The sequence below is a fragment of the Rattus norvegicus genome, chromosome 20 (assembly GCF_021556685.1).
Source record: "Rattus norvegicus strain SHRSP/BbbUtx chromosome 20, alternate assembly SHRSP_T2T, whole genome shotgun sequence".
NCBI lineage: Eukaryota > Metazoa > Chordata > Mammalia > Rodentia > Muridae > Rattus > Rattus norvegicus.
In genome coordinates, this window is record NC_141553.1 from 6,718,109 (window position 1) to 6,744,502 (window position 26,394).

The 26,394-nt window shown below is 50.7% G+C and overlaps 2 protein-coding genes across 5 annotated transcripts in view; one reads left to right on the plus strand and one right to left on the minus strand.

The window, feature by feature from the left end:
• The window catches only part of Bltp3a (bridge-like lipid transfer protein family member 3A), a 44,314-nt gene extending 25,175 nt beyond the window's left edge, over positions 1–19,139 (plus strand). Inside the window, exons 8-21 of the mRNA NM_001431780.1 lie at positions 1,088–1,274; positions 3,392–3,478; positions 3,851–4,021; positions 4,322–4,461; positions 5,095–5,236; positions 5,625–5,818; positions 5,986–7,421; positions 8,413–8,609; positions 11,896–12,047; positions 12,136–12,286; positions 13,346–13,608; positions 14,561–14,669; positions 14,779–14,879; positions 15,150–19,139. Of these exons, the coding sequence (NP_001418709.1) occupies positions 1,088–1,274; positions 3,392–3,478; positions 3,851–4,021; positions 4,322–4,461; positions 5,095–5,236; positions 5,625–5,818; positions 5,986–7,421; positions 8,413–8,609; positions 11,896–12,047; positions 12,136–12,286; positions 13,346–13,608; positions 14,561–14,669; positions 14,779–14,879; positions 15,150–15,326 (3,507 nt within the window). The 3' untranslated portion in view covers positions 15,327–19,139. The remainder of the gene's footprint in view (positions 1–1,087; positions 1,275–3,391; positions 3,479–3,850; positions 4,022–4,321; positions 4,462–5,094; positions 5,237–5,624; positions 5,819–5,985; positions 7,422–8,412; positions 8,610–11,895; positions 12,048–12,135; positions 12,287–13,345; positions 13,609–14,560; positions 14,670–14,778; positions 14,880–15,149) is intronic.
• A 1,133-nt stretch (positions 19,140–20,272) lies between these two features.
• Taf11 (TATA-box binding protein associated factor 11) lies at positions 20,273–26,394 on the minus strand. Of its 4 annotated transcripts, XR_015644709.1 has the most exons (6): positions 26,128–26,394; positions 23,820–24,050; positions 23,603–23,716; positions 22,075–22,162; positions 21,516–21,612; positions 20,273–20,878 (listed from the first exon to the last, which is right to left on the minus strand). XR_015644709.1 is itself a non-coding variant. In NM_001008350.1 (5 exons), exons 1-5 carry the CDS (start codon positions 26,296–26,298, stop codon positions 20,748–20,750), a joined length of 636 nt encoding a protein of 211 aa, NP_001008351.1. In that variant the 5' UTR covers positions 26,299–26,377; the 3' UTR covers positions 20,275–20,747. The 4 variants fall into 4 exon arrangements, 2 of the variants coding, with proteins under 2 accessions (XP_087453488.1, NP_001008351.1); XR_015644708.1 differs by having other exon boundaries at positions 23,603–24,050; NM_001008350.1 differs by lacking the exon at positions 23,603–23,716 and having other exon boundaries at positions 20,275–20,878; positions 23,902–24,050; positions 26,128–26,377.

Consider the following 26,394-nt stretch of genomic DNA (forward strand, 5'->3'; position numbering starts at 1 on the left):
AGGCAGCTGGGCGTCTGCTCGGGCTGGGGAGGCAGGTGGTTAGCCCTAACTCGTGCCAGTGCTGTGAGGAGTGGAGGCATTTTCGGCTTGCTTATGGGGTTCGCCATGTGTGGAGTCGCTTGTGCCTGTTTCACTCATTTGCTCTGCTCACTGGGTTCCCCCTGTGTGTCAGATGAAGGGCTAGCCTCTGCTCACTGGGTTCCCCCTGTGTGTCAGATGGAGGGCTAGCCTCTGGTCACTGGGTTCCCCCTGTGTGTCAGATGGAGGGCTAGCCTCTGGTCACTGGGTTCCCCCTGTGTGTCCGATGAAGGGCTAGCCTCTGCTCACTGGGTTCCCTGTGTGTCAGATGGAGGGCTAGCCTCTGCTCACTGGGTTCCCCCTGTGTGTCAGATGGAGGGCTAGCCTCTGCTCACTGGGTTCCCTGTGTGTCAGATGGAGGGCTAGCCTCTGGAGGGAGGAAGTGGCCTGAGCCTCTTGTCCCTGCCCTTGGGACTTCCCATGTCTTGGAGGAGAGACAGTTGACAAGTTACTCACGCGTGATGTGGCAGGTGCTGTAACAGGTAAACCCTGTGTGCTGAGGGCACAGAGCCCACCAGCCCGACAGCGCACTTAGCAAGGACTCGCTAGAGGAGGTGACTGAGGGCGACTCAAGCCTGAGGACACAGTCACTAGACTTGGTGTGGATGGACTGTTGGGTTTGAGTTGCTTTCTCAAGGTCGTGCTCAGTGAGAGACTACACAGCAGTTACGAGACAGAAGGAAGGGGTGTGTTAACCTGTGGTTTTACTCATGTGGACCTAAGCTTACAGAAAGCATCAAAAGGAGCCTCTTGATGTCGGTCTGTCTGCCTGCATGTCTGTCTGCCCGTCTTTCCCCTCTTTTCTTTTTCTTTTGTATACATTGGTGGTTTTGCCTGCATGCGTGTTTATATGAGGGTATTGGATCCCTTTGGAACTGGAGTGACAGACAGGTGTGGGCTGCCCTGTGGGTGCTGGGAATCAACCCGGGTAGAGCAGCCAGTGCTGTCAACCAGTGAGCTTCCTCTCCAGCCCCTGATGGACAGACGTCCTTCTCTCTGTCACACGTAGATCACTCCACCTGCTCCCAGCGCCCAGCAGACCTGGGCCCAGGCGTTCGGGGGCAGCCAGGGGAACAGCAGCAGCAGTCGCCTCAGCCAGTATTTTGAGAAATTTGATGTGAAGGAGTCCTCGTACCACCTCCTCATCTCCCGCCTGGACCTGCACATCTGTGACGACAGCCAGTCCCGAGAGCCAGGTACGCAGAGGCCTGAGCCTGGCAGCTCGCCCATCATTGTGGGTCTTGGGCAGAGCCTCGGATGAAGGCTCTCCCTACAGACACTGTGGCATTTAGCCTCAGTTGGCTCCCGTAGTCGCAGGCTTGGCTTGGGACCCAGCCCTCCTGTGGTAACTCTCTATGTTGGCACAAAGGAATGCTCTCCAGCCTTAGAGTATGATGGAGCCACTTGTCACACAGTAGTACACAGGGGCAGACCCTTTTCTCACCATGGCTGATGCAGAGCTGCACAGACCCAGCCCAGCCAGCATGACCCTCGTCTCCCCCATGCTTCTCCAGATGCTGCTGTTCACCAGAGGTGAGAACCCCTGGCGGAGGACTTTGGGAAAAATACATTCAGCCTTAGGAGACCTCAGAGTTCTCAGGTTTCTCTTTGTTAGAGCTGAGGACTGAACACAGACCTTGTATGTATGTAGGACAGACATGTGCTCTGCCCCCAGCTCCGCCCAGAACCAGAATGCTCAGAGTTGAGTCACTTTAGCATTGTGTTGTGATAGTCACAGCTCTAATCCCAGCACTGGGGAGGCAGAGAGAGGCAGGCGGGTCTCCATGAGTTCAAGGCCAGGCAGGGCTACACAGAGCAACCCTGTCTCAATCCCTCCCCCGGTTTTATGGATTGTATTTATATGTGTGGGGAGGCTATGTTACATTAGTGGCGTACTCAAACTAGTCTCAAACTAGTGTCAAACATGCGCATGTCTGTCTCTTCAGAACGACAGACTTTTCCTTATGATTCCTGCAGAAGCCAATAACCTTTTGCCTACCCTCGACTGTCTCCATGCAGGAGGCAAGGGAAGTCTCATTTACTGCACAGCCATTGTCAGGCTCTGAGCTGCTGCCCTGGCTCTGGGGACCTGGAGTTTGGTTGAGACTCCCAGCTTAGCCCGTCAGTGCTGTCCCTTCCCCTTTCACCGTCTCACTTGTGACTGCACATGGTCCCGTGGGACAGCACTTGCTCTTGCCTTACTCCACCAGTGCCTAGGGTCGAGCCCAGCACTTTGTGAGCTCTGTGCGGTGCTGCGCCAGTGAGCTATACCTGCTGTCTGTTTGCCTTCTGTAATGTGGCCAGGCCTCACCTTCAGGGGCGTGTGCGTGCTGTGTGTCTGTCCCCAAGCAGCATGCGGTCTGGTTGGCTCCTCCTCACCCTCGCAGTAACTCCACTTCCACACAAGCAAGGACAGCGCAGACATTGCTTTTGCTCCAGAGGAAGTGATAATTAGAACACAATTATTTCTGTGTAGTGATTTCTTCCCAGTGTTGCTTAAGGCCTTGGGGTGGTGATAAATACCTTTAATCCTGGAGTCTGAGGCCAGCCCAGGCCACATGCAAGACCCTGTCTTCCTCCAGATAAGAAGAGCGTACTGTTGTAGTTGTGCAGGTTATAATCGTAAGGTGGAGGCAGGAGGATCGAAGTTCAAGGTCACTCTTAGCTGTGGGTTGTGGGCTAGCCTGAGAGTCATGAGACGTTGCAACGAAAGCCCCCAAAGCATTGTCAGTGGTTTCAGGTTTAGATTATCTTAAAGATTTATTTATTATATATGAGTACACTGTCGCTGTCTTCAGACTCACCAGAAGAGGGCATCAGATCCTATAACAGATGGTTGTGAGCCACCATGTGGTTGCTGGGAATTGAACTTAGGACCTATGGAAGAGCAGTCAGTGCCCTTAACCACTGAGCCATCTCTCTAGCCCATAGGTTTAGATTTAAATTCAATACTGATGGCTTTAACGTAGCTAATATAAAAGTTATTGTTGCTTCTCATGCACGAGTTGAGCAGAGGAATCTTTATGTATTCTCTTTAGTATACAGGACAGGTAAGGGCTTGTCAGTTAAGAACACCGGTCACGGGGTTGGGGATCTAGCTCAGTGGTAGAGCGCTTGCCTAGGAAGCGCAAGGCCCTGGGTTCGGTCCTCAGCTCCGAAAAAAAGAACCAAAAAAAAGGAAAAAAAAAAAAAAGAACACTGGTCACTCTTGCAGGAGGATCACGGTGAAGCCCCCAGGGGGCTTCCTAGTGGCTCAGGTGGTGCTCAGGTTTCTCTGCTCCTCAGTGCCGTTCACCCACGCCTTCTCTCACAGGTGTGTCAGCAAACAGACTCACAGGAGGTGCAATGCAGCTCACCTTCCGCAAGATGGCGTTCGACTACTACCCCTTCCACCGGGCAGGTTAGAGGGCCTCACCCTGTTCTAGCTCGGCCCCAGACATTTAAGGACAGATTTCTGGGTTTATATTGAGCAGCTGGCAAAGGGTGCGGGACATTGCTGCATGTGCTTAGGGGGTGCCTGGAATCTTTCCAAGACAACATCTATAAACCTGGGTGGTCTCTAAGTCGTTCAGGATCGGTAGGTTTAAAACCTCTGTAGTGGTCCACGGCCCCAGCGCCCCTGAGAGCCCTTAGGGTTGCAGTGGAGCTTGGAAGAGCATGGTGTTCTCAGAACACATTTTCTTCTATCCCAGGAAGTGCTGAGCTGTGGAGAAATCACTGGGGCACTGGACTGTGGTCTTGGGCTGAAGTCGGTTTCTTCCTCATTCCACAGGTGACAGCTGTAAACACTGGGTGCGGCACTGTGAGGCCATGGAGACCCGAAGCCACTGGGCCCAGCAACTGGTGACAGAGTTTCAGAGTAGGATGGAGAAGTGGTGTGAGGAGAGCAGTGTGAAGCCACCTTGGCATCTGGGGGTAGACCCTCCCTTTCGGAAGAAAGCAGGCAGGTTTTAGGACCCCACAGAGCCTAATTGCTCAGCCTTTTGCTGACTGGCTTTAAATAGCTGGTGGAGAGGAAGCAGTGTCTTTTCACCCCACTGCTCCTGGTGTGATGCCTGTGGCCTTTTCTTCTGGAGCCCCCTTTGTCTGTCTGTTAGCAGCCAGTCACTAAGTTCCCACCAGGGAGGTTTGGGCTCGCTTTGCTGTGTCATGGAATTACTGACCCTGGGTTTTACTTTCTCTACTTTATTAATAATGAGCAATGAATGTATCTACTTCTTTTTCCTTTTCCTTTTTTATTTAGATTCTTTCTCTAGTCCTGGAAAGAGCCCTCTCGACAAAAGCCCTACTCAGGGCCGGCAAGCTGCCTTTGGGTCTCCAGCATGGAGTCGCTTACGCTCTAGCTGCCTGGTTGTACGAGTAGATGACCTGGATATCCACCAGGTAGGGATACAGGCGGACAGTGGGGGCCTGGGGTAGTTCAGGAACAACATGAACCAAGATATAGAACCGGGGCCTGTTGGCCTCTTTCTTTCCTGAGGAGATGGACAGTTTGGTCAGTTGCTGTTGAACATGGCCTCTGAAGAAGGTCTTGGTGTGCTTGGAGTGTCATATTATAACCTTCTGCTGAAGACCAGCTTGCACTGGCTACAGGAGGCCAATCCCCAAACCGAAAGAAGAACGGCTTGGGGATGGTGCCGTGTGTGTGTGTGTGTGTGTGTGTGTGTGTGTGTGTGTGTGTGTGTCGGTGTGTGTGTGTCGGTGTGTGTGTGTGTGTGCCTGTGTGTGCCTGTATGTGTCTGTGTGTGTGTGCCTGTGTGTATGTCTGTGTGTGTGTGTGTGTGTGTGTGTGTGTGTGTTGGTGTGTGTGTGTGTGTGTGCCTGTGTGTGTCTGTGTGTGTCTGTGTGTGTGTCTGTGTGTGTGTGTGTCTGTGTCAGTGTGAGTGTGCGCGTGAGTAGCGTGTAGCTCTGAGCCCCCTTGGGGATGGATGGGGAGGATGGCGGAGGCACATGTTCCTCAGGACATGGTGTTCCGGGTGCAGTGACACAGGCTCACAGTGACTTGTGGTTACTTAGGTTTCCACAGCCGGACAGCCAAGTAAGAAGCCGTCCACCCTGCTCTCCTGCAGTCGCAAACGCCACCGCCTCCCGAGCCAGGTGGCTGCCATCCATGTACAGTTCACAGAGTATTACTTCCCGGATAATCAGGAGCTTCCAGGTAAGCTGGGCTGCCCTTCCCTCTGACGCTCCTCACCTTTGTCAGCATCGAGGCCGCTCTGTACCGCCTCACTGTGGCAGTCAGTCTGGTTACCGTTAAAACTCGGTCCTGGGGTGAGGGCTCAGTTGATAGAGTGCTTGCCCAGTGTGCGTGATTGCCTTGCAGATGCACACCTAAAATCTCTGCACTGTGGGAGGTGGAGGCAGGAGGATCAGAAGTTGATAGTCTACACAGTGAGTGTGAGGTCGGCCTGGAGTGTGTGAGACCCCATCTCACAAGCAGGACAAGGAAGACTGTGTAACGTGCTGTTGTCCTAGTGCAGCTTTAGCGGGTCAGTGAGAGTCTCGCTGCCGCTCTGTTCCCAACATTCTGTTTTTGCTGCTTCCAGTTCCGTGCCCCAATCTCTACATCCAGTTAAACGGGCTGACGCTTACCGTGGATCCCGTCAGCTTGCTCTGGGGAAACCTCTTCTGCCTGGACTTGTACCGAAGCTTGGAGCAGTTCAAGGCCATCTACAAGCTGGAAGACCCCAGGGGCAAGGATGAGCACTTGGACATCCGACTGGATGCGTTCTGGTTGAAGGTAGGGACGGAGCCGGACTGGGTCACTTGCTGGTGGCACAGCTACATTTCCTCCAAGGCTGTGAACCGTAGTCCTGCTGTGGTCACTCGGCAGAAGCCGGGAGATTGGCCTCAGATGCCACGTGCTTGCTGGCGTGGCCTTAACCATGTTCCATTCTCTCTCTGAAGGTGAGCTTCCCACTGGAGACTAGGGACCTGGCGAAGCTGCACCGTCCCCAGGCGCTTGTCCTCTCCACGTCGGGCGTGATTGCCACCAACACCCGGCACGCCCCACACTGCAGTTGTCCAGACCTCCAGGGCCTCTTCCGGGGCTTTGCTGCCACCGAGTTCTTCCGCTCCAGCTACGGTCACTTTCCCAAGGTTCCAGGGGGCTTCAGCCTCCTGCACATGGTCTTCCTGCACCACGCCTTCCAGACGGACTCGCTTCCCGCCCAGCCTAGTTCCCTGCCTCCTCAGAGGCCAGCGGCGGCCCAGGACCTTTGGTCCCTGCATTTCACCCAGATTTCCTTGGACTTCGAAGGCACAGAGAATGTCAAAGGCCATGCCTTGAATTTTGTGGCTCCCTTCCCCCTGTCCATCTGGGCCTGCCTTCCTCTCCGCTGGCAGCAAGCCCAGGCTCGGCGGCTCCTTTTGGCCTCCGAGGGGAGGCTGAAACCGTCAGCTAGCTTCGGCAGCCCTGTGCACTCTGAGGCTCTTGCCCCCGAGTCCGTGTCCCATCAGAGGTCAAAGACTGAACGAGATTTGAAAAGCCTCTCCGGCTCGGGGGAAGTCCTGGGGGCTGTGAGAGAAGGTGATGCTGGTGTGGACCACAGAGGGCAGGTGGCTGAGCTGGAGGATGTGGCAGACATTCACATGCTTGTACACTCCACTGCCCATGTCAGAGTGAGGCTGGACCACTACCAGTACTTGGCCCTGCTGCGCCTCATGGAGGTGCTTCAGGGCCTTCAGGAGCAGCTGACCAAGGACACAGAGGCCATGACTGGGTCTCCCCTGCAGGACCAGACAGTGTGTGTTGGAGTTCTCTTCCCCAGTGCTGAGGTGGCTCTTCTCATGCCCCCGGACCCCGGGGCCGCTCACGCAGACTCTGCGGGCTCAGACACCACCAGCCTCATAGACTCAGAGCTGTCGCCATCAGAGGACCGAGAGCCAAAGTCGGATGCCTCCTCAGACCAGGGCCCAGTGAGCCCTGAGAAGGTCCTGAGGGACAGCAGCGCTGAAAATCTGGATGCGTCCCAGGAGAGGCTACATGGTGATGGGGAGCTACAGGACGTCGGTCCACTCGCACAGCAGCCAGCAGGGAAGAGCCATGAGGCGGTCGAGTCTTTACAGGCCAAGAAGTTGAGCAGAGCTCAAACCGCCACCAGCCCACCGACTGCGGACAGGGATGCTGCTCTGAATGGACAAGGCGAGCCCATTCCCTTGAGGAGCATTGAGGGGGAATTGTCCAGTGCCATTCACATGACCAAGGATGCCACCAAAGAGGCTCTCCACGCTACCGTGGACCTTACCAAGGAGGCTGTGTCCCTGACTAGGGATGCCTTCAGTTTGGGTAGAGATCGAATGACTTCCACCATGCACAAGATGTTGTCCTTGCCTCCTGCCAAGTGAGTGTCCTCAGCCTCTTTCTGAGGAAAAGCCTCTGCTCTTCCTCTAGTTCTGACCATTGTGCTCCTGGCCCCCGGCGCCCGGCTCCCTCCTGTGTGCGCTCTCAGAGAAAGAATGGCTGGTAGAGTGGGGCTTGTGCTAAGCTTAGAGACAGAGCAGGTTGAGGGAAACAGAGGCGTAGTCAGAAGGGCTGGAATAGCGGGCTTTCCTGTGAGTTTCTGTGGTCTTAGGAAAGACAGTGCAGCGTGCGGAGCCTCTTCTGGGACATTTGGTGGCTCATAGGCCATGGTGCCACAGCTCAGGAATTAGAGCTTTTTTTTTTCCTCTTGTATTAAATAAATGTATTTCTGTGTATGGATGTTTTACCTGCAGGCCAGAACAGAGCATCAAATCCTCTGGCTGGGTTTGCAGATGGTTGTGAGCCACTGGGTGGGCGCTTGCTGAGGCTCACCCCACTCCTCTGGAACACGAATTATTACTATTTAATATAAAGCTGAGTCGGTTTACCTACCCTGCACTGGACTCCCACAGCACTTGAGTAAAGACTCTTGGAGTGGGGCTGCAGAAGTGGGCTCAGCCTTTAGAGCTCTTGCTGCCCTTGCAGGACTCAAATCGGGCAGCTCAGCCTCCTGGAGCTCAGTTCCAGGGGTCGATTGCCCTCTTCTGGCTTCAGGGACCATGCATCTGTGTATGCATGTACTGCCCTACACACATGCGCACGCACACGCACACGCACGTTAAGAAACCAGACCGGAGTGAATGCAAGCGGCATTTCCTTGCTGTCCCTGGGGTGGCAGATAGTTGGCCTCCTCAGTGGATGGCTGACCCTGAATGACCTTTAAGGGTACCAGCTGCTTAAGGTTAAAACGGGCATGTATTTGCTCACATTGCCTGTCTGAACTAGGGAACTGGATTAGCCTGAGGACAAACCAGTGTCCGGCGATGAGCTGGTGGTTTTGTTGATTTTTTTTTTTTTTTTTCCCCACACAGGGAGGCCATGGCCAAGTCAGACGAGGGAGTGGCGGCCCCAGCGAGTGGAGGTCCTGCCCGGCTCCGGTTTTTCTCCATGAAGAGGACAGTCTCTCAGCAGTCATTCGATGGTGTCTCGTTGGACAGCGGGGGCCCCGAAGACCGGATTTCGGTGGACAGCGATGGCAGTGACAGCTTTGTGATGCTCTTGGAGTCTGGTAGGTGGGAGCACAGTGGGGGCTCTTGGTGTCTGAGGTTCACAGCAGCAGGACTCGGGTGGAGTAAACCAAACAAGAACGAAAATTTAGTACACTTGTTTTTATGGCTTTGTCTCCACACTTCTTAGTTTTTTTTATATTTAGATTTTGGGGTTTTTATGGGGTTTGGTGGGGGGCGTCTCATTGTAATCCATGCTAGCCTTGAAGTCGCTGTTCTTCTGCCTCTCAAGTGCTGGGGTCACAGACGTACGCCACCATTTCTATCGCTTACCGGTTACCGTCTAATACTTAACCCACGACATCAGCTGACCAGGCAATGGGCTGGTTTTTGTGCCTGCTGTTAGTGACACCCATTTGCTGTATGATCTTCGTTTTGCTTGTATATATATTTTTTTATTTTGAAAGATTTTTTTATATTATTTTTTATATTGATTTACATGTATGATTGTTTTGTCTGTATGTGTGTAAGCACACTGTGTGTATGCCTGGTGCCCTAGGGGGCCAGAAGAGTGTGCTGGATGCCCTGGGACCAGCGTCAAGGACCATTGTGAGCTGCTGTGCAGATGCTGGGATTCTGACGTGGGTCTTTTGCAAGAGCAGCTGGTGTTCTCAACTCTTGCCTGTTTTATTGTTGGAAAATAATGAAGCTTTTTTCTGTTGATATAATGATTAACTTAAAAAAAATGTCTATGTAAGGTGTGTATAGTTCCATAAAGCCAGAAGAGAGTGTTAGATTCCCTAGATGTGAGCCACATGTGGGTGTTGGGGATTGAACTCAGGACCTCTGGGAGAGCAGTCCATGAGTGCTCTTTTTTTTTTTTTTAAAGATTTATTTAATTATTTATTTTATATATGTGAGTACACCGTCACTGTCTTCAGACATTACAGAAGAGGGTATCAGATCCCATTACAGATGGTTGTGAGCCACCATGTGGTTGCTGGAAATTGAACTCAGGACCTCTGGAAGAGCAGTTAGTGCTCTAACCGCTGAGCCATCTCTCCAGCCCTTCATCCCCATATACTGATTAACTTTTAGCAATTAAATTTGCCACTTTTGGAAGACACACAGTCACTTATCAAAATAGAAACTTTTTTTTTTTTTTTTTGGTTCTTTTTTTTTTGGAGCTGGGGACCGAACCCAGGGCCTTGCGCTTCCTAGGTAAGCGCTCTACCACTGAGCTAAATCCCCAGCCCCAAAATAGAAACTTTTAAATGATCCCTCCATAAGATTTTTTTTTCTTTTTCTTTTTTTTTTTTTTCTTTTTTCTTTTTTTTCGGAGCTGGGGACCGAACCCAGGGCCTTGCGCTTGCTAGGCAAGCGCTCTACCACTGAGCTAAATCCCCAACCCCCCTCCATAAGATTTGAAGAGCACATTTCTGTCTTCCTCTTTGATATTATTATAATTACTGGTTTGCTGTTGCTCTAATTGAGGCTGTCAGTGTGCTGGGCAAGGCTTGTGCCATGGAGTCCCACCCTTGGTCTCTTCCTGTTTTCCTTTACCTTTCATTGGATATCGAGGAGTTGTAATATGTGCTTATGAGGTCACATACGTTATCCCACGCCTGCCCTGTTACCCTCCTGTACAGCTGAACGGTGATACCGTCCCACCATCATCCTTACATTCTCATCACTGACCGGTTCTCAGTTAACCGTCGCTCCATTTGCACCATGCCTGGTTGTGTTCTATACCACATGGGAAGTGACAGTGTGTGGGTTGTGCCCTTCTGTCCCTGTTGTCTCAAGTGACAGGTTGACAGGTTCTCCTGCACCTGGGCACACACATCCTCTAGTCTCTGGACAATGAACACATGTTGGTAATTGCGAATAGGCTACCATAAACATGGCAGTGCACACATTCCTTGAGTAACTGCTGTATTCCTCTGAATAGAGCTCCAAGTGGGGGGGCTCGGTTGTGTGGGAACTGTCACTTTAGAGAGCTGCTGCTCTCCACATGCCTGGACTGGTTAACAGTGTCCCCTCACGCTGGGATCGACTCCCTCTGCTCCACATCCACCCGTCCATCTCCCTCCCTCCCTCCCTCCCCCGTCCCTCTCTCTTTCCTTCCTATTTTAATTTGTTTCTTTTTTGTTGTTGTTTTGTTTTGTTTTTTGTTTTGTTTTGGTTTTTGGTTTTTCAAGACAGGGTTTCTCTGAGTAGCCCTGGCTGTCCTGGAACTCACTTCTCTTCTAGACCAGGCTGGCCTTGAACTCCGAGGTCCCCTGCCACTGCCTCCGGAGTGCTGGGACAAAAGGCGTGTGCCGCACAACCCACTGTTTCTCCACATTCTTGCCAGCACTTGTTCTCTGTTATTTTGGAAAAGGGCTTGGTGTTTTAGAGAGATGCTGTAAGGCTGTGTCTGTGTGGCTATGTGCATATAAGTCCTGGTGCCTCAGAAACCAAAGGTGGCCTCTGGGGCTGAAGTCACAGTCATTAGCCACCGGGAGCAGAACCATGTCTGCAGGAGCAGCCAGGGCTGTTAACCACTGAGCCATCTCTTAGTCTCTGCTGTTGGCTTTTTGAGTCATCACCGTGTAGGCCCTGCTGGCCTCCAGCCCATGATCCCCTTTGGTCTCCTGTGCCCCTGGATTCCGGGCATGTGCTGCCATACCTGCTTGCTCATCCTTTCATGATTTCTTTATTTTATTTATTTATTTTTTTGGTTCTTTTTTTCGGAGCTGGGGACCGAACCCAGGGCCTTGCACTTCCTAGGCAAGCGCTCTACCACTGAGCTAAATCCCCAACCCCTCTTTATTTTATTTAATGCAGTATAGACACAAGACTCTAGTTGTACTGCGTGTAGTGTAGAATTTCCTTTCAAGTCCAAATACTGTTCTTTGTAGATCTGTCCTGTATGCTATACCATTACCTGTTGTGTATGCTGTTCCGGGTATTACCTGCCATAGGCTGATCACCTGTTGACCACCAGAGGATGTACAGGTCGCTTCTATTTAGGTTTTAGATCTGTGTTCAATTTGACCCAATGCGTATTGCTCCCTTTTTTTTTTTTGGTTCTTTTTTTGGAGCTGGGGACCGAACCCAGGGCCTTGCGCTTCCTAGGCACGCGCTCTACCACTGAGCTAAATCCCCAACCCCCATTTATTTATTTATTTATTTATTTATTTATTTATTTATTTATTTATTTATTGCTCCCTAACATAGACAACAGCCCTAAGTCCATCAGCCCTCTGGTTTGTTTTGTTTGCTTTCAGTTTGTGTTTGAGAGGTTGAATGTGAACCAGTCTTTCTGACTCTGAATTTAAATCTTTGATTGCCTTCTTCATGCAGAGTCTGGTCCAGAGTCTGTTCCACCAGGATCTGTGACAAGCGTCTTGGATGATAGTGGCATTCAAGGGAGCCCTGTCATGGATAGCAGTGGCCAGGGGTTGCCCGAGACCAACAGCTCAGCGTCAGCCAGTGGAGACCTCGCCCTGCACTCGGTCAGCTGCCCTGCTTTCTTTGTGCAGAGGGTAGGTTCTGTGCCAGCTGAGAAGCCTGGGACTTAAAACTGAGACTCTCTCATGACAGGTGTCAGTTCTGGTCCTAAAGGTGAGCGAAGTGTCACTTGGGCTTGAGGTTCGCGGTGAGGACCTGGCCGTAGCCTTGCAAGCACAGCAGCTGGCCCTGCAGCAGCTCGGCACCGTGGGACTCTGGCAGTTTCTACATGGACAGTGCCCAGGTAGGGTGATGGCCTTTCCAGAGTAGTGGGATTTGCCCAAGGTGGGAGAGCGTAGCCAACACTGGCCCTGTGCTGTAAAGGGCGGAGCTCTAGGCCCCACAGTTCTCTTTTCTGTAGCAGCCTCTGGGGGAAAGTCCCTGCCAATCCGGTCTACAGCAGGCGTCCTGGAGCAGCCTGTGCTTCATGTTCCTTGGGTAGTGTCTGTCCTCACCTCCAGACCTAACCTGGAGCAGCCTCTCCCTTACCTTCCGGCTGCCAACAAAAGCCTATTTGTGATGGAGGAGTTTTCGGTCGCTCATGCCCTTTCCTGGTTGTTTATAGACAAGGTCTCATTAATGCAGTCCCGGCTGGCTGGCAGTGTAACTGCGTCTCAGGCCGGCCTGGAATTCCTGATTGTCCTACCTGGGCCTCCTGAGTTCCTCACTCACTGGAATGTGCCACCATCTCTGTCCCTGTTTGCAGGAGAGGTGCTGTGGTCTCCATGTATGTCTTTCCTGGTGCACATGTTGAAGAGTCTGCCTAGGTCTTATGTCCCTGAGGCCCTGCCCTAAGTACCGATTCTAGCTCACCAGAGCGGGGTGCTTCGGCTTCTCTAGGTGGTTGTTTTCCAGGCTTTCCACTCAGTTGTTCTGCACACACAAACCGTTCCCTCGATAAACTCCAGGTGGTTCTTTATGGCTCGTGGAGGGATTAGCGTGGCCGAGTGACAGATGTGAGGGTCAGGCGTTAGAGAAGGAAAGATGCGTGGTGGCCGGAGTCGCATGTCTTCTTTTAGGCACTTTTGCTGTCCAGATTTCACAGCAGGCCGTTTTCCCTGTCCTCTGCCTTGAGGGGCATTCTAACAAGAAGTCTAAGTTCATGGGCTCCGACCGCCTGGCTTCAGCCCTGTCTTTGCTATACAAGATGGCGTGACTGGGCAAGTCATTCTCTGGCTCAGTTCACTCCTACGAGGTGGGGTGGTGCTCATATGTTGGTGTAGGTCATCATGAGTATTGGGCGTGGCTGAAGGGCTTACCATAGTCCTGGATTAATACATTTTCCTCGGTTCTTTTCCCAAAGGCCCAAGCTTTGAGGGACCCTCGGACCTGAAGACTGACTCCACCAGGCCTGCTGTGGGTCTGCGTTTTGAGGTGGGGCCTGGTGCAGCTGTTCATTCCCCGCTGGCCGCGCAGAATGGCTTCCTGCGGTTCTCACTTCGGGGCTGTGACCTGGAGCTGTTCACCTCAGTGCTCAACGGTCTGGGGCCTTTCTTGGAGGATGAGTGCGTCCCGGTGGTAGTCCCCATGCAGATGGAGCTCCTGGACTGCAGTGTTACTCTCAAGGTGAGAGGGACCACGTAGCCTGGGCTCTGTAGCAGCGGCAGTGTCCTCCATGCCATCCCAGTGTGTGAGCAAGTGAAGAGAGGCGGATTCCACTCCCAGGTAAAAGCCTGAAGTGGGCGGGAAGATGGCTCTGCTGGTGATGTGCTTGCTGCTCATACATCCTCAGAGGATGCAAGACAAGAACATTCCAGGGACTTGCTAGCCAGGGAGCTTTAGCGTCAGTGAGGGAGATGGCTGGAGCGACCTTGGCGGCTCACTGCACTGGCTGCTCTTCAGACTGAGGTTCTCCCAGCATCCAGGTGGCTCCCAACCAACCATCGGTGCTCCAGTTCAGGGATCTGACACCGTCTTCCGGCCCCATCAGGCAGCAGACATTCATGTGTTACATATCCTCGTATGAATGTAAGACATTTACACATGTAAAAGAAACCTCAAGAAAGTAAGGCAAAGCAAGAGTAAGGCAGAACCTTGGCCTCCACATGCACACGCTTGAACACGTGCGTGAGTGCACACACGTGCACACACATGCACACCTCCGACACTCCCCTAATCCTCACTCTGACGTGTAACATAACCAAGCCAGGGTCCTGGTTTGTCTGAATCTCCTCTCCACCGTCTTTGGGATGGGCGCACCTTAGTTAGTGCTTGCAAGGTCTTATGGGCGAGCTAAAAGTGGGCACACACATTTGCTGCCATGCCTGCTGACGTGAGTTTCATCTCTGAAAGTAAAACCCTCTTCCCACAAACTGTCCTCTGACCTCCACATGAGAGCCCTGGACTGCACTCACAAACACACACTCAGATACATGCATAATAAATAAATTAATTCAGACAAACCAAAGAATATCTGGAGAGTCAATGGCATCAGAGTGCCCCGGGCTGGGTGACAGGAGTGAGGGTATGCTGCCCCGGGCTGGGTGGGTAAGTCACATGGTTCCCCTCTCCCCTTCAGGATGATATCCCTCCAATCTATCCAACATCCCCTGGCCCTGTGCCCATCACTTTGACAATGGAGCGTCTCATGCTGAAGCGGGGTGACGATGGTGTGTTTCACCTTGGTGGTGAGTCAGGCTTCTTGGCTTTTCTGCTCTGCCTCTCTCTGGTAAGCAAGTAGAAGCTGTCTGGCTCTTGACAGGTACCAGTCACTCAAATGGGTCATTATTTCTCCAGCTCCTGCTCAGGACAGGCCGTTGGCTGAAGGACCTGAGAAGCAGCAGCTCCCGAAAGAGCAGGTGCCCCTGGTGCCCACAGGACAGGGCTTGGGACACCAGGTGAGGCCTAACTAGATGGGAGCACCTCATAAATACCTAGGGGGCAGTAATTGTGGAAGCAGTAAAACTCAGGCACACGAGGTCACCTGTCCTGTGCAGCAGCTTCTGGGGAGACAACAGGCTGTACACAGGAGTTGGTGGGGTGTGGCCACTGCTGCTCGTGTCCCTGTAGCTGATGCTGGGCTCTGCAGAGACCTGGGCACTTGGGAGACGGCTTGAGCTCTTTGATCCTTGCCCTGAGGGTGCTTCCTTCCCGTTCTCCCTCTCCAGGCTCAAGGAGATGCTACTGTGTTCTCTAGTGGTGAACTGTTTCTCCTTCAGGAGAAAGGCTCGCCTACTCTGCAGCAAGAACTTGCAGACACCAAACAAGCACTGGCCATTGCCAACCAGGACAGAGAAAAGCTGCTCCAGGAGATTAGGAAATACAACCCACTCTTTGAGCTTTGACAGCGGCTCAGCCGTCCAGGCTCCACAGAGAAGCTATCACCAGCAACAGTGCCGCCTGGGACAGGCGCTGGCCCGGGAGCCAGCAGGGCCAGGAGCACACGTTCATTCCTTGTGTGCTTCCTGCTGGCTGCCAGCCTGGGCGGAGGAGGAGCCGGCAGAGCATGGCCGCACCCAGGAATGGGGTGGCTCTGTCCCTGGCCCTGCACTGCGTCTTGCCATTAATGTAGCCTTGTAGTCCTCTGCACACTAGAGGAGTCTTCTCTACATCGTAGAGCGTTTCACCTCCTGGTGTCACGGCAGTGTCTGCTTCCTTCATGGCCTATGTGAACAGGTGTCCACCGAGTCATGCACACAGCCACCAAAGATCCCGTGTCCTGGAGCTTCCTGTGGCGTACCTGAGAGGTCCTTGGCCTGAGTCTTGAAGTAGATCGATCAATAGCCGATCCTCAGGGGTTGAGGCAGAGGAGGTCTGCGATCAGGGCAACATGGACTCGCCTCAGTGGAACGGGAGCTAGGCTCGTGTCATCTTGGCTGATGTTCTGGGTCAAGCTTTCATGTAGGATTTCTTCGTTGTGATGCTTTGACTCTGAAGTGGCTAGATCCTCTTTCCCTGCATAAGAATTGGTTTGAGGTTTAAGTCAGGACAGGGCTCACCTGCTCCCGAGTGCTCAGCTGAGAGCATGACAGGGTGGGGATACAGTTGCTGTTTTCACAGCTGTCCATGACAGGTCCCTTCCTTTCTGTTCCTGGAGTCACCTGCTTTCCCAGGACTGCCTCATCTTTCTGCCTGTGCTTCTGGTAGGCTTCCGACTGAGCTAAACTTAGTTCTACCCACCTCGGTATGCTGCCTCACTCCCCTCTATTTGGTTTTTTAAAATCATGTTTCCCAGGTTTCCTTCTGGTCCTATCAAAGTTTCCCCTTTCCTTCCGATTGTCAGAGCTTGGCTCTGTGGTGTGCTGTCTGGGTAGAAGCACAGCCTGGCTGACTCGCTTACTTGGCAGATGGTCTGTCCGTCTGTCGTGAGCTGGTGATGCTCTGGAGTCCTGACTGTGGCTGAGGGAGGGAAGGAGGAGAACCATTCCACGTAAAAAGGAGCACAGCTATGGAAGGATAAGGTCACACTGTTCAGACTTGCAGGGCCAGACATGTTCTTCACCAAGGCAAATTTCAGAACACCACGTCTTACAGAACTGGTTTGTTAAACTGAGGAGACACAGATTTGGGGACAACATCTTCTGGAGACAGTGTTAACAGGTGAAGTTCCCTCATTTCAAATTTTTTATAAATGACCTAGAACTTTAAATGGTGAACTGTTTATCCTTCAGAATGCCATTCTGTTTACATTCGATGTCACACAACTTGTAGACAGTGAAAAGCAGACCAGAAGACAGAAATAACCATAAAGCCACAGGGGAGTGAGCAAGGCTGTGAACAGGCAGCCTGACAGGAGAGGTTCAGCACAGTGGAGGGCTGGAGTGGAGCCCAGTAGTAGAGTATGTGAGCGGCACGTGAGGGCCTGGGCTCAGCCCACGATCACAAACTCTGTCACAGAAATAAAGACTGTATGTCTAAACAACCGCCACTACTACTAGAACCAAATACTCAGGAAAGAAGCCAGAGCCTTGCTGAGGGAGCAGGGATCAGTGAGATGCTGTGGTCTAAAGCCCGGCGGTGCCCCAGCACAGGGGAGTGCCCTCATCCCCCTACTGGGCACTTCGATTGTACTTGTTTATCTGGGAGTTGGAGAGTGATCAAGGTGAAGACATTGTCCTGAGGGGGGCAAGGGACCACACACAGGATCGGGGACCCAATCTTGAAACTTTAGTTCTGGGGCCCTGTCACTGCCTCAGGGAAAAAGAAAGCACTTTTAGCAAAGTCAGGAACTTGAAGGGCTTGTTGGAGAAGCGGCCCCTGTGTTTCTGACATTCTTGGAGGGAAGGGAGAGCAGTAACTAGGAAACAGGATCTTCAGGGTCACTTGACCTGGCTTACATCAAATCCCTTCCTCTTCCGCTCACTGCATCCCCTCCCTCAGGAAAAGATTTCTGACAAATACTTGGTGCACTTTACCCTTGAGCTTGCAGTAGAGACCTATTTTGTGTCAAGGACAATGCCTTAATGGCCAGAACGTCAGGTTTTTGAGCTAAGGGAGTCTGGGCTTCTTGTCCATGTGCAAACAGAGATGTAGAGTTCTGGCCCCCTTTATGCTTTGGCCTTTGTGTCTTGAAATCAGCCCTCGGGAAGGAAGCGTGGGAAGATTACATCCCATGGCATTTCAATAGTGTCTTGCGATTCCATTGCCCTGTTCACTGGGGGATGAGCAGGAGAGACTTGGCCATAATGCACCTGGCTGTGTGGATCTCCAGGGTAAGGGTACGGGAAACCGTCAGGCAGTGCTTTTGAAGTTCAGCTGTGAAGTTGCAGTTTGCAATACGAAATACCTCGAGACTTCTGCAGGGACCGCAACACTGTCCCTCAGAGTGTTCAGTCACTGCACATGGCCCTCAGCTGTAAAACTCTTTATAGCTGCATCATCTGTGATTGTCGAACTTTCCTGTTTACATGCCTGTGCCGGCAGTGTTCCCTGGTGTGTGTAGACTTAGAGTTGAGCCCGCTAACTGGGCTGCAGAGATGTGGCTCAAACTCATTTTCAGTTTACTGGAATGATGAACGGAGTCTCTGATGGTGCCAACATGGCTTCTCTCTCTCCCCATGAGCTGTTTTCAGTTTCACTCTCTGACCTTACCGAGCTATGGGCTGCACTCTTTGTGCTCTGTGCTGAGAGAAACGGGACATGTGAAGTAGAAAGTGTCGCTACCACAACTCAGCAAAGCCCGGAACCAAGTATCTGCTGTCTTTATGTTGTGTTGGGTTTTCCTTAGGGGCTCCAGAGGTTGAGCCCTGCAGAGGTGGTGTGAGGTTTCCTGGGTGGGAGCTTTGTATTCCTGACCCCTTTCTTTCATCTTGATGCATAAACTACCCAAGCTAGCAGATTAACATCTGCTTAAGACCACAACAGCCAGGACTCGTAGTTATGAACTCTTGGAGATGGGCAATGCACGTTTGTCTGGGTGATCAGAGCCTTGCAGGTGCCACCACTCTCTCCAGTCCAGTTCTCCAGGGTAGGTATGGAGAGTGGCTGTTAGTGAAGAAAGAGGCCTTCTGCCCCCAAGGCACAGGGAAAAACTTGGTAACTTTTAACAGTTAAGCCTTGCTAAAGTGGCCAGGCCTGAGATCTGAGCTTCCTGTTCTGCTGCTGTGTTTCTTATCCTGTATCCTTTATCAAAGTGGACATACTCCTGTGTGTTAAGAATTTCCTATTGGAGTTGTGAGGGAAATTTTTTGTCAGTTTACTACTTTCTGGTGAAGAGTTAGCTTGAGTCTTACATGCTTTCTGTGGAGTGCCCCCACGGAAGTGTCCTCTGCACTGGCTGAGCCAGTGAGTTTCAATGTAAGTTCCTAAGTTAGATCAGTCCAATTACGTGAGTCTGAACTGTTTCCCTAACTCAGGGTGCTAAAATAAGACTTGCTCAGGAAAGCTTCAGAAGAAAACAGCTTCCAAGCCTGCTTCCCGTGACACTCAGCAGCACATGGGGAGCGGGCCAGCAGATTGCCAACTACATCAGGTAGCCTTACTACTGCTAATCACTGTCAATGCCCTTCATTCTCCGAGGAGAGCAGTGAGAATGGATACAGTGAACTGAACCTTGGTCAGTATTGGGAAATTTACTGTTGAAATAGCTAATCGAGTCCCAAGTGTACTGGTTCTGTGAACCACCTGAAAAGCAAAATAAATGATACCATTGAATGGCATCGGTCCTCGCGTGTGTTTATACGAGTTCAAGTACAGGGTTTCTATGTTTTTACGATAGGTTCCTTTTGCTATGTACCAAATTGACCCCAAACTCACGATTCTCCCAGTCAGATACAGGATTTCCACGGCTGTAACAGTGCTTGCCTAGTGTGCACAGAAACCCTCAGACTGATGGATCCTCAGCACTGTATAAACCAATCCAACATGGTGGCACACACCCAGAATCCTAGTACTGGGGAGGTAAGGCAAGATCACAAGTTCAAGTTGTCCTCTTGGTTACATGAATACACTTGAGGGTTTTTTGTCTGTGTGTGAGTGTATGTTGTGTGTCTATGCCTGTGAAGGCCAGAAGAGGTATTGCATCCTCTAGAGCTGGAGGAACAAGAAGTTGTCAGTGGCTTGATGCAGGCACTGGGAACTGAACTTGGATCTTCTACCCTTAACTGCTAAGCATTCTCTCCAGGTCCAGATTTAAGGTTGTGAATATGGTAAAAAGGGCCAGTGTGATGGCCACCGTGTAACTCAAGAGTTCCAGGCCGGCTTTTGAGTTCAAGGCCAGCCTGGTTAGCCAAGGCTATATAATGAGACCCTGTCTCAAAACAGATTTTTTTTTTCCTACATGAAAAAGCCAATACTAGTCCTAGGCATAGTGGTGCTCTGTGTGTTGGAGGCCAGCCTGGTCTACATAATGAGTTCCAGGACAGCCAGAGCTACACAGTGATACTGAGTCAAAAAAAGAAGTAAGGAAAAAACAAAGAAAACCAAGCTGGGGGCTGGGGGTAGGGTTGGGGGCAGCCCAAGCCTTTCATCTCAGCGCTTGGGGAAGTCAGGGCAGGCAGATCTACAAGTTCAAGGCCAGTCTGGTCTACAGAATGAGCACCAGGACAGCCAAGGCAACACAGAAACCCTGTTTTGAAAAACAAGAAGAGGGGGCTGGAGAGATGGCTCAGCGGTTAAGAGCACCCGACTGCTCTTTCAGAGGTCATGAGTTCAATTCCCAGCAACCACATGGTGGCTCACAACCATCTGTAAAGAGATCTGATGCCCTCTTCTGGTGTATCTGAAGACACCTACAGTGTACTTATATATAATAAATAAATAAATCTTAAAAAAAAAAAAGAAAAACAAGAAGAAAAAAAAACAAACCAAGTTTTATTGGAAGAACAATGAGTTTTGTCTTCAACAAAATAAAATAAACTTTCCTACAGGTTGGAAAAGTTTACCGATCCCTCACACAATACACAGGAGAACCTGAAATACTACACGGCAGATGATTGCAAGTTTATGTTTCGAAATCCAGAGCAAGAAACAACCTGAATCTTAGCAACTTTAGGCTTCAATGTGAAGCCATTAGAGTCTCTTGTTTTTCTCTGAAACCACCTCCCTCTCCAGAAGATACTAATGGCCCCTGTATATTTCTTCAAACTAGCAAAGAGTCTTCACCATGCCCGAGGATAGTCTGTGACTGACTGAAGTCTGAGTCCCACTGCATGCCTTGCAGGTGGAACAGAAACATTAAAGTCAGCATCATGCGTCCTGGCACGCCGCCAACAACGCCTCAGCACAGAAGCCCAGCGGTGATGAGCCTGCAACAGTCTCCGTTAGATCTAGAAGAAGGTGATTTTCTTGTGCTTTGAGTTGGGGATTTGCCCCTTGGACTTCAACCTCCGGACGGCCTCCCTCATGTGCTTGGGCTGCAGGGGTGGCATTTCTCCCCATTTCTCACACACATCCAGGGCTAGTGTGGGGGAAGGAAACAATATCATCACAAGATTACAATCACGATTCCAGTTTAATTCTGTCTTTTGTGAAGTTTGCTGAAGAAACTTAAGAGAAGGCGTGGTGTTGCACGCCTTTAATCCTAGCCCTTGGGAGGCAGAGATGGTGGATCTCTGTGAGTTTGAGGCCAGCCTGGTCTACAGACCAAGTTCTAAAACTGCCAGCCAGGCTAAACAGAAAGCCTGTCTCAAAAAGCACCAGCCCTACCCCACCCCCCCAAAAGAGAAAAGGATGTCACAAAGTACTTCTCGCTGGCTTTTACTATATCCTGCAGGGACTGTACTATATACCACAAGCCAGAGATTAGCAATGAGAAGCTCTCTCCCTGGCAGGGAGAGCTCCCAGCAGGGCCTTGCTATCAAGGCATTGCTTTTGAAACAAGGTCTGCTGATGAAAAATACAGAGTTGTCTCTGTCACCCTGGGCTAAGGAAAGGGATTTCCTAGGTGGTCTCACCCCCTCCCTCCAGCTCCACACACCCAATAATAAAATCAGTGATGTTCTCCTCAAGACAAGGCCACCTTGGGGACCCTAACGTGCCTTGGTGGGGACAGCCTTGGGAACGTGGTCCCCATGAGGGGGACCGACGGCACTCACCCTCCTCTACCACCTCCCCGACAAAAACTTTAGAGATCCCAGACATGGCAATGACAACATTCTGGGACACAGACGTGCCAGTGATGGACTGGATCAGCTGGGAAGAGAGAGAGAGAGAGAGTTGGTGTTAGCATGCTCAATGGCTGGCTCAGGATGGAGTGCCAGGAAGTGACATGACGGCTGATGGCCAAGTGACATGGGCTACAGAGACAGCTCAGTGGTAAGGGTGCTTGCTGCCCTTGGAGAGGACCAGAGTCCAGTTTCCAGCACCCAGACTGGGTGGCTCACAACCACCTCTAACTCTAGTCAAGGGGATTGATGCCCTCCTCTGGCTTTCACAGGCACCAACACACATGGTATTTACCCACAGACACAGCAGTCAAAGAGCAAACCAATCCCAAACCTGCAAAAGACTAATGGTCTCAATTGCTGGAGTTGGCCAGATGGTGAGAGGTGATCCTTTCTCCCTAAGCTATCTCACTTCAGAATGCTGAAGGACACCATGGCTGTGGAGCCTCGCCTCGCTTCTTCCTAACGAGGAAAACAAGCCCAGCCTTACCCGCTTGATGGCCGCCTTAGGGAAAGCTGACCGGCGATACATTTCATAACGGTTCAGCTGCTCCTCAGAGAAAGACGAGACCAGGATTCTGGACAAGAATTGAGTAATTAGGATGGTTAATGAGAATGAACACTAAAGTCCCGAGTCAGCACACAAGCCTCTCCAGACACTGTTTCAGGGGTCACTAATGAGGAATGGCAACATTTCCACTCCCAGGAACCTTGGAAGGAGAAAAGGCAAACACAAAGGCAGCTGGGAAGGTGGTGCCTGCCTGCTCAGGAGGTGGAGGCCACCTTGCTCTTTGCAAGATAGCAATGTGAGGAGAAAACAGTACTATGCTGGCTGTGTGTCTGTGTCCCACCGACTGTAAACACCTACTACAGAACCCTATGTTCAAATCAGGGTTCTTCAGTATTAAGTTCAGAGGGAAATCAAGGCTAAGCGTACACTGTGATCCTCCTAGCTCTGCCTTCCAGCCTCAGCCCCAACACTTTTCTTTTAAATGACTGAGTCTATTTCCTATGTCTGTGGTGGGCAGAGGGGCACCCATGATGGAAGACAACGTGAAGAAGCAGCTTCCTCCTTCCAGGGAGTTGAACTTCATGGGGATTGAACTCAGGCTGTTGAGCTTGATGGCAGGTGCCCTTACCTGCTGGCCACATCACTAGCCCTGTGTTTCTTTATAAAACCAAAACAACTGACATATCTATGTAAGTCAATTTGCTTGTGCCATGCACATTTGCGAAGGTGTCCATGGAAACCAGCAGGAGTGCCAGACCCCTTAGAGCTGGAGCTGGAGGCATTTGTAAGCAGTTTGCTATGGAGCTGAGCCTTCCTGGCCCTCGGTTAGTGCAGATGGCTCTTAACCTCTGAGCGGTCCCTCTAGTCCCCTTTATTTTTTCATTCTTTTAAATAAAAAGATGGTTGAGCCAGTTTTAGAAGATGAACCATCACTTAATAGAAAATTCACAAAAAATATCAATGGCTAATCAAGATTGAGAAAAAACAAACAAGAAGCCCAAAACCTTAAGTATTACCAAGGAACTTGAAATGTTAACTCAATTAAAACAAGATCACAGTTTTCCTCAATCAAGAAATATGTTGAAAACATTCATACCAATAGTTAATATGGCTAGTTTATCACAGAGAGAAACAGAGAAGATGTAGAGGTGTCCCAAAGGTGAAACATGGCTGTTGAATCCTAGCCAGAGTAAGTGCAGGGCTGACGGTGTGATTCACACACAGGCTGAGATACAGTACACCCAGAAGGCACTAATGCTCCTGAGGACCCTGTTTGCACCAATGTTCCCAGATATACACCCTTGGGATAAGCTCCAGCAGCTGGATTTTGGGCTTTTCGGGGGGGTGGGGGTGGTATTCTGAGTTATTTCCAATGAGTCTATATTTAATGAAAAGGAAAAACATTGACCAAATGTAGTATAAAGAAGCATTTGAAAAAGCAACTACTTAATGTCCTTCCCCGTATGCATCCATGCATGTATGTATTTTGTGTCTGTCAGGAGCACACCTGTTTGGAGATCAGAGAGCAGTTTCCAGGAACTCATTCCTTCCACATGGTTTCCCAGGATCAAACTGGAGCTCAGTGGCCAGTACCTTTACCTGGCATCTTGCTGGCCTGAAACTATATCCAAGCACAGTGGCTCATGCCTATAATCTCAGCTCTATGCAGGCTGAGGCAGGAGGATCAGGAGTTCAAGACTAGCTTAAGCCTCATGAGCCCTTACCTCAAGGCAAACAAAAAAAGCGAGTGAGAGTGAATGTGCAGAGTGGAGCTAGAGCCTGGGCTGGGGACGGCTAGTGACTCACTGCATCTTCTGAATCTCGTCTTCGTCCACCTTCTGCTTCTTCTCCTTCTTGTCCTTGGTGTCTAATTTCAGCTTTTTGGCTGCAGGAGTAAGTAAAGATGGGTCTTCCCTCTCAGCTGCTGTTACGTCTGAGACATCCTGACTCTTGAGCTGGAAAGATGGACAGAAGTTCTCGTTACGTATTTGGGACACTTCTCAGGGTGGGGCAAGGTCCCCAGACACCCTCCTCTCTCCAGCCCAGCAGCTCTATGCCGTGGCTATCTGGTTCTAGGCACTGCCTAGACCCCCTGCATAGGAGGCGGTCTATCTCCTCAAGGAGGATTATGGTCCAGCTGGGAAAGAAACTGAAGAATCCAGTTTCCCAGCTTAGCCACGATGACATAGAGGTCCTGTATCTGTTTATCACATTACGGGGAAAGTGCCAAGGATCCAAACAGCCACTCTCCCTTGGGCCCACCCTTCTGGCCTCACTCCGTAGAAGATGCCAGTACAGTCTCCTGCGTGTGTGTCTTGGGAGCATCCCCCTGGACAGTGCTCTGTTCTGATCCTTTTTCTACTGGACCATGAGATCTTTCCCATTACTAGACTAGAAACATTTTTTTTTTTAAAATAATTTGAGACAGAGTCTCTCTATATAGCCCTGTCTGTTCTAAAGCTCTCTCTGTAGACCAGGCTGGCCTGGCACTCAGAGATCCACCTACCTCTGCCTCCAGAGTGCTTTGATTAAAGCTGTGCGTCACCGTGCCCAATTTTGAAATCTTTACTTTTTCTTTTGTAACTTAAGACACAAGGTCTCATTTTGTAGCCTGCGCTGGTGGCCCAACACTCCCTGGTTTCCAGCGTGTGGAAATTGTCTTGCTTTAAGCCTCCTTGCTGGGATTACAGACTTGTACCACAACTTTAAGTTAAAAACTGCAGATAGCTCAAAGGTTAAGAGCATTGGCTGTTCTCGCAGAGTATCCAGGTTTGATTACCAACGCCCACATTTCAGCTCACAGTCGTTAGCAACTCTCCTTTCAGAGGATCTAATGCCCTCTTCTGACTTCCACAGGGAACGTGCCAGGTGCATACATGGCAAACAGTCACTGGCTGAACATTCACATAGTAAAAGTGTATTTTTAAAAACGCACAAAGTTTCAATGATTACACACATTCATGCATACAGTATGAGAGTGTGTGTAGTGTGTGTGTGTGTGTTTGCAAGTAGACAACTCTGTGGAAACGGTGGGTTCTGGGGATCAAACTCCAGTTCCCACGTTTTACCTGCTGAACCACTTTGCCTACCCTAAGCTAAAAACTTTTACTATTTTTATTATTTTATTATTATGTTTATTATTTGTGTCCCTCTTCACCTAAGCACTTAACAGTTTTGTTCACAAGAGTAACCCACATTTTGTCCTGACCAACCTACATCAAAACTCATTAATGAGGTTTAATGGTTCCTTTAAAATGAAACCTATGTTGGGCAGTGGTGGCACATGTCTTTGATACTGAAACTTGGAAGTTAGAGGCAAGGGGATCTCTGACTTCGAGGCCAGCCTGGTCTACAGGGTGAGTTTAAAGACAGCCAGGGCTACCCTGTCTCAAACACACACACACACACACACACACACACACAGAGAGAGAGAGAGAGAGAGAGAGAGAGAGAGAGAGAGAGAGAGAGAGAGAGAGGGAGGAAGAAGAAGAAGAAGAAGAAGAAGAAGAAGAAGAAGAAGAAGAAGAAGAAAGAGAGAAAGAAAGAAAGAAAGAAAGAAAGAAAGAAAGAAAGAAAGAAAGAAATTAATATTTAAACTCGTACGGAAATTTGGAGAGGGAAAGAGAAGACATTACATATTTAACAACCCTTTCAACTTACTTTCCACTACTGACATACGCATGTTTCTAACCTTTGTGCTTCAGATTTTTAAGTGTATTTATCCTGAATCATTTTCTCCCCATCTTCTATCTTCTTGTCTCCTCCCTCCTCACCAACCCTTCTCCCAAAGGACCTGGGTTAGAAGCAGGACTCATTTTGTAGCTCAGGCAGTTCTGGAATCCATTCCTTCTTCAGCTGACTGCATGGGACCGAAACAACACTTACACCTTCCTGTCTCCTCCCCTGCCCCTCAAGGTTGCAGACTTAAAAAGAGTCGTGGTAATTCTAATTCTCCCGGCTTTGGAAACCAGGAAGCAGTCAGAGAGCACAGCCCGGGTACTCCTGCAGCCTTATCTACAAACTTCTACCTACCTCGCTTTCCTCCGCTGCGGCTTCTTTCGAGTCCGCGTCTCCAACCTGGTCGGTTTCCTCCGGGATTCCCTCAGTGTCGGCGGACACCGGGGCCCCAGGAGTAGCCCTCGTCTCCTCTGACTCCCCTGGCTCCCCGGCTTTGTCCGTGGGCGACTCCCCAAGGTTGTCCATCGCGATAGAAGGGGGTCAGAGGCGATGACAGTACCACTGGGCGAAGGAGTGAGGGTCAGCAATCTGTGCCCCAGAGCTGGTGCTTAAGGCTTTGAC

Excerpts from the sequence above, each read along its gene's own strand:
- Taf11 (NM_001008350.1), bottom strand. The coding sequence starts at position 26,298 with ATGGACAACCTTGGGGAGTCGCCCACGGACAAAGCCGGGGAGCCAGGG. Across the intron at positions 24,051-26,127 it reads CCGCAGCGGAGGAAAGCGAG|CTCAAGAGTCAGGATGTCTC; the intron begins GTAGGTAGAAGT and ends CCATCTTTCCAG. Across the intron at positions 20,879-21,515 it reads CGGGGAGGTGGTAGAGGAGG|CCCTGGATGTGTGTGAGAAA; the intron begins GTGAGTGCCGTC and ends CCCCCACACTAG.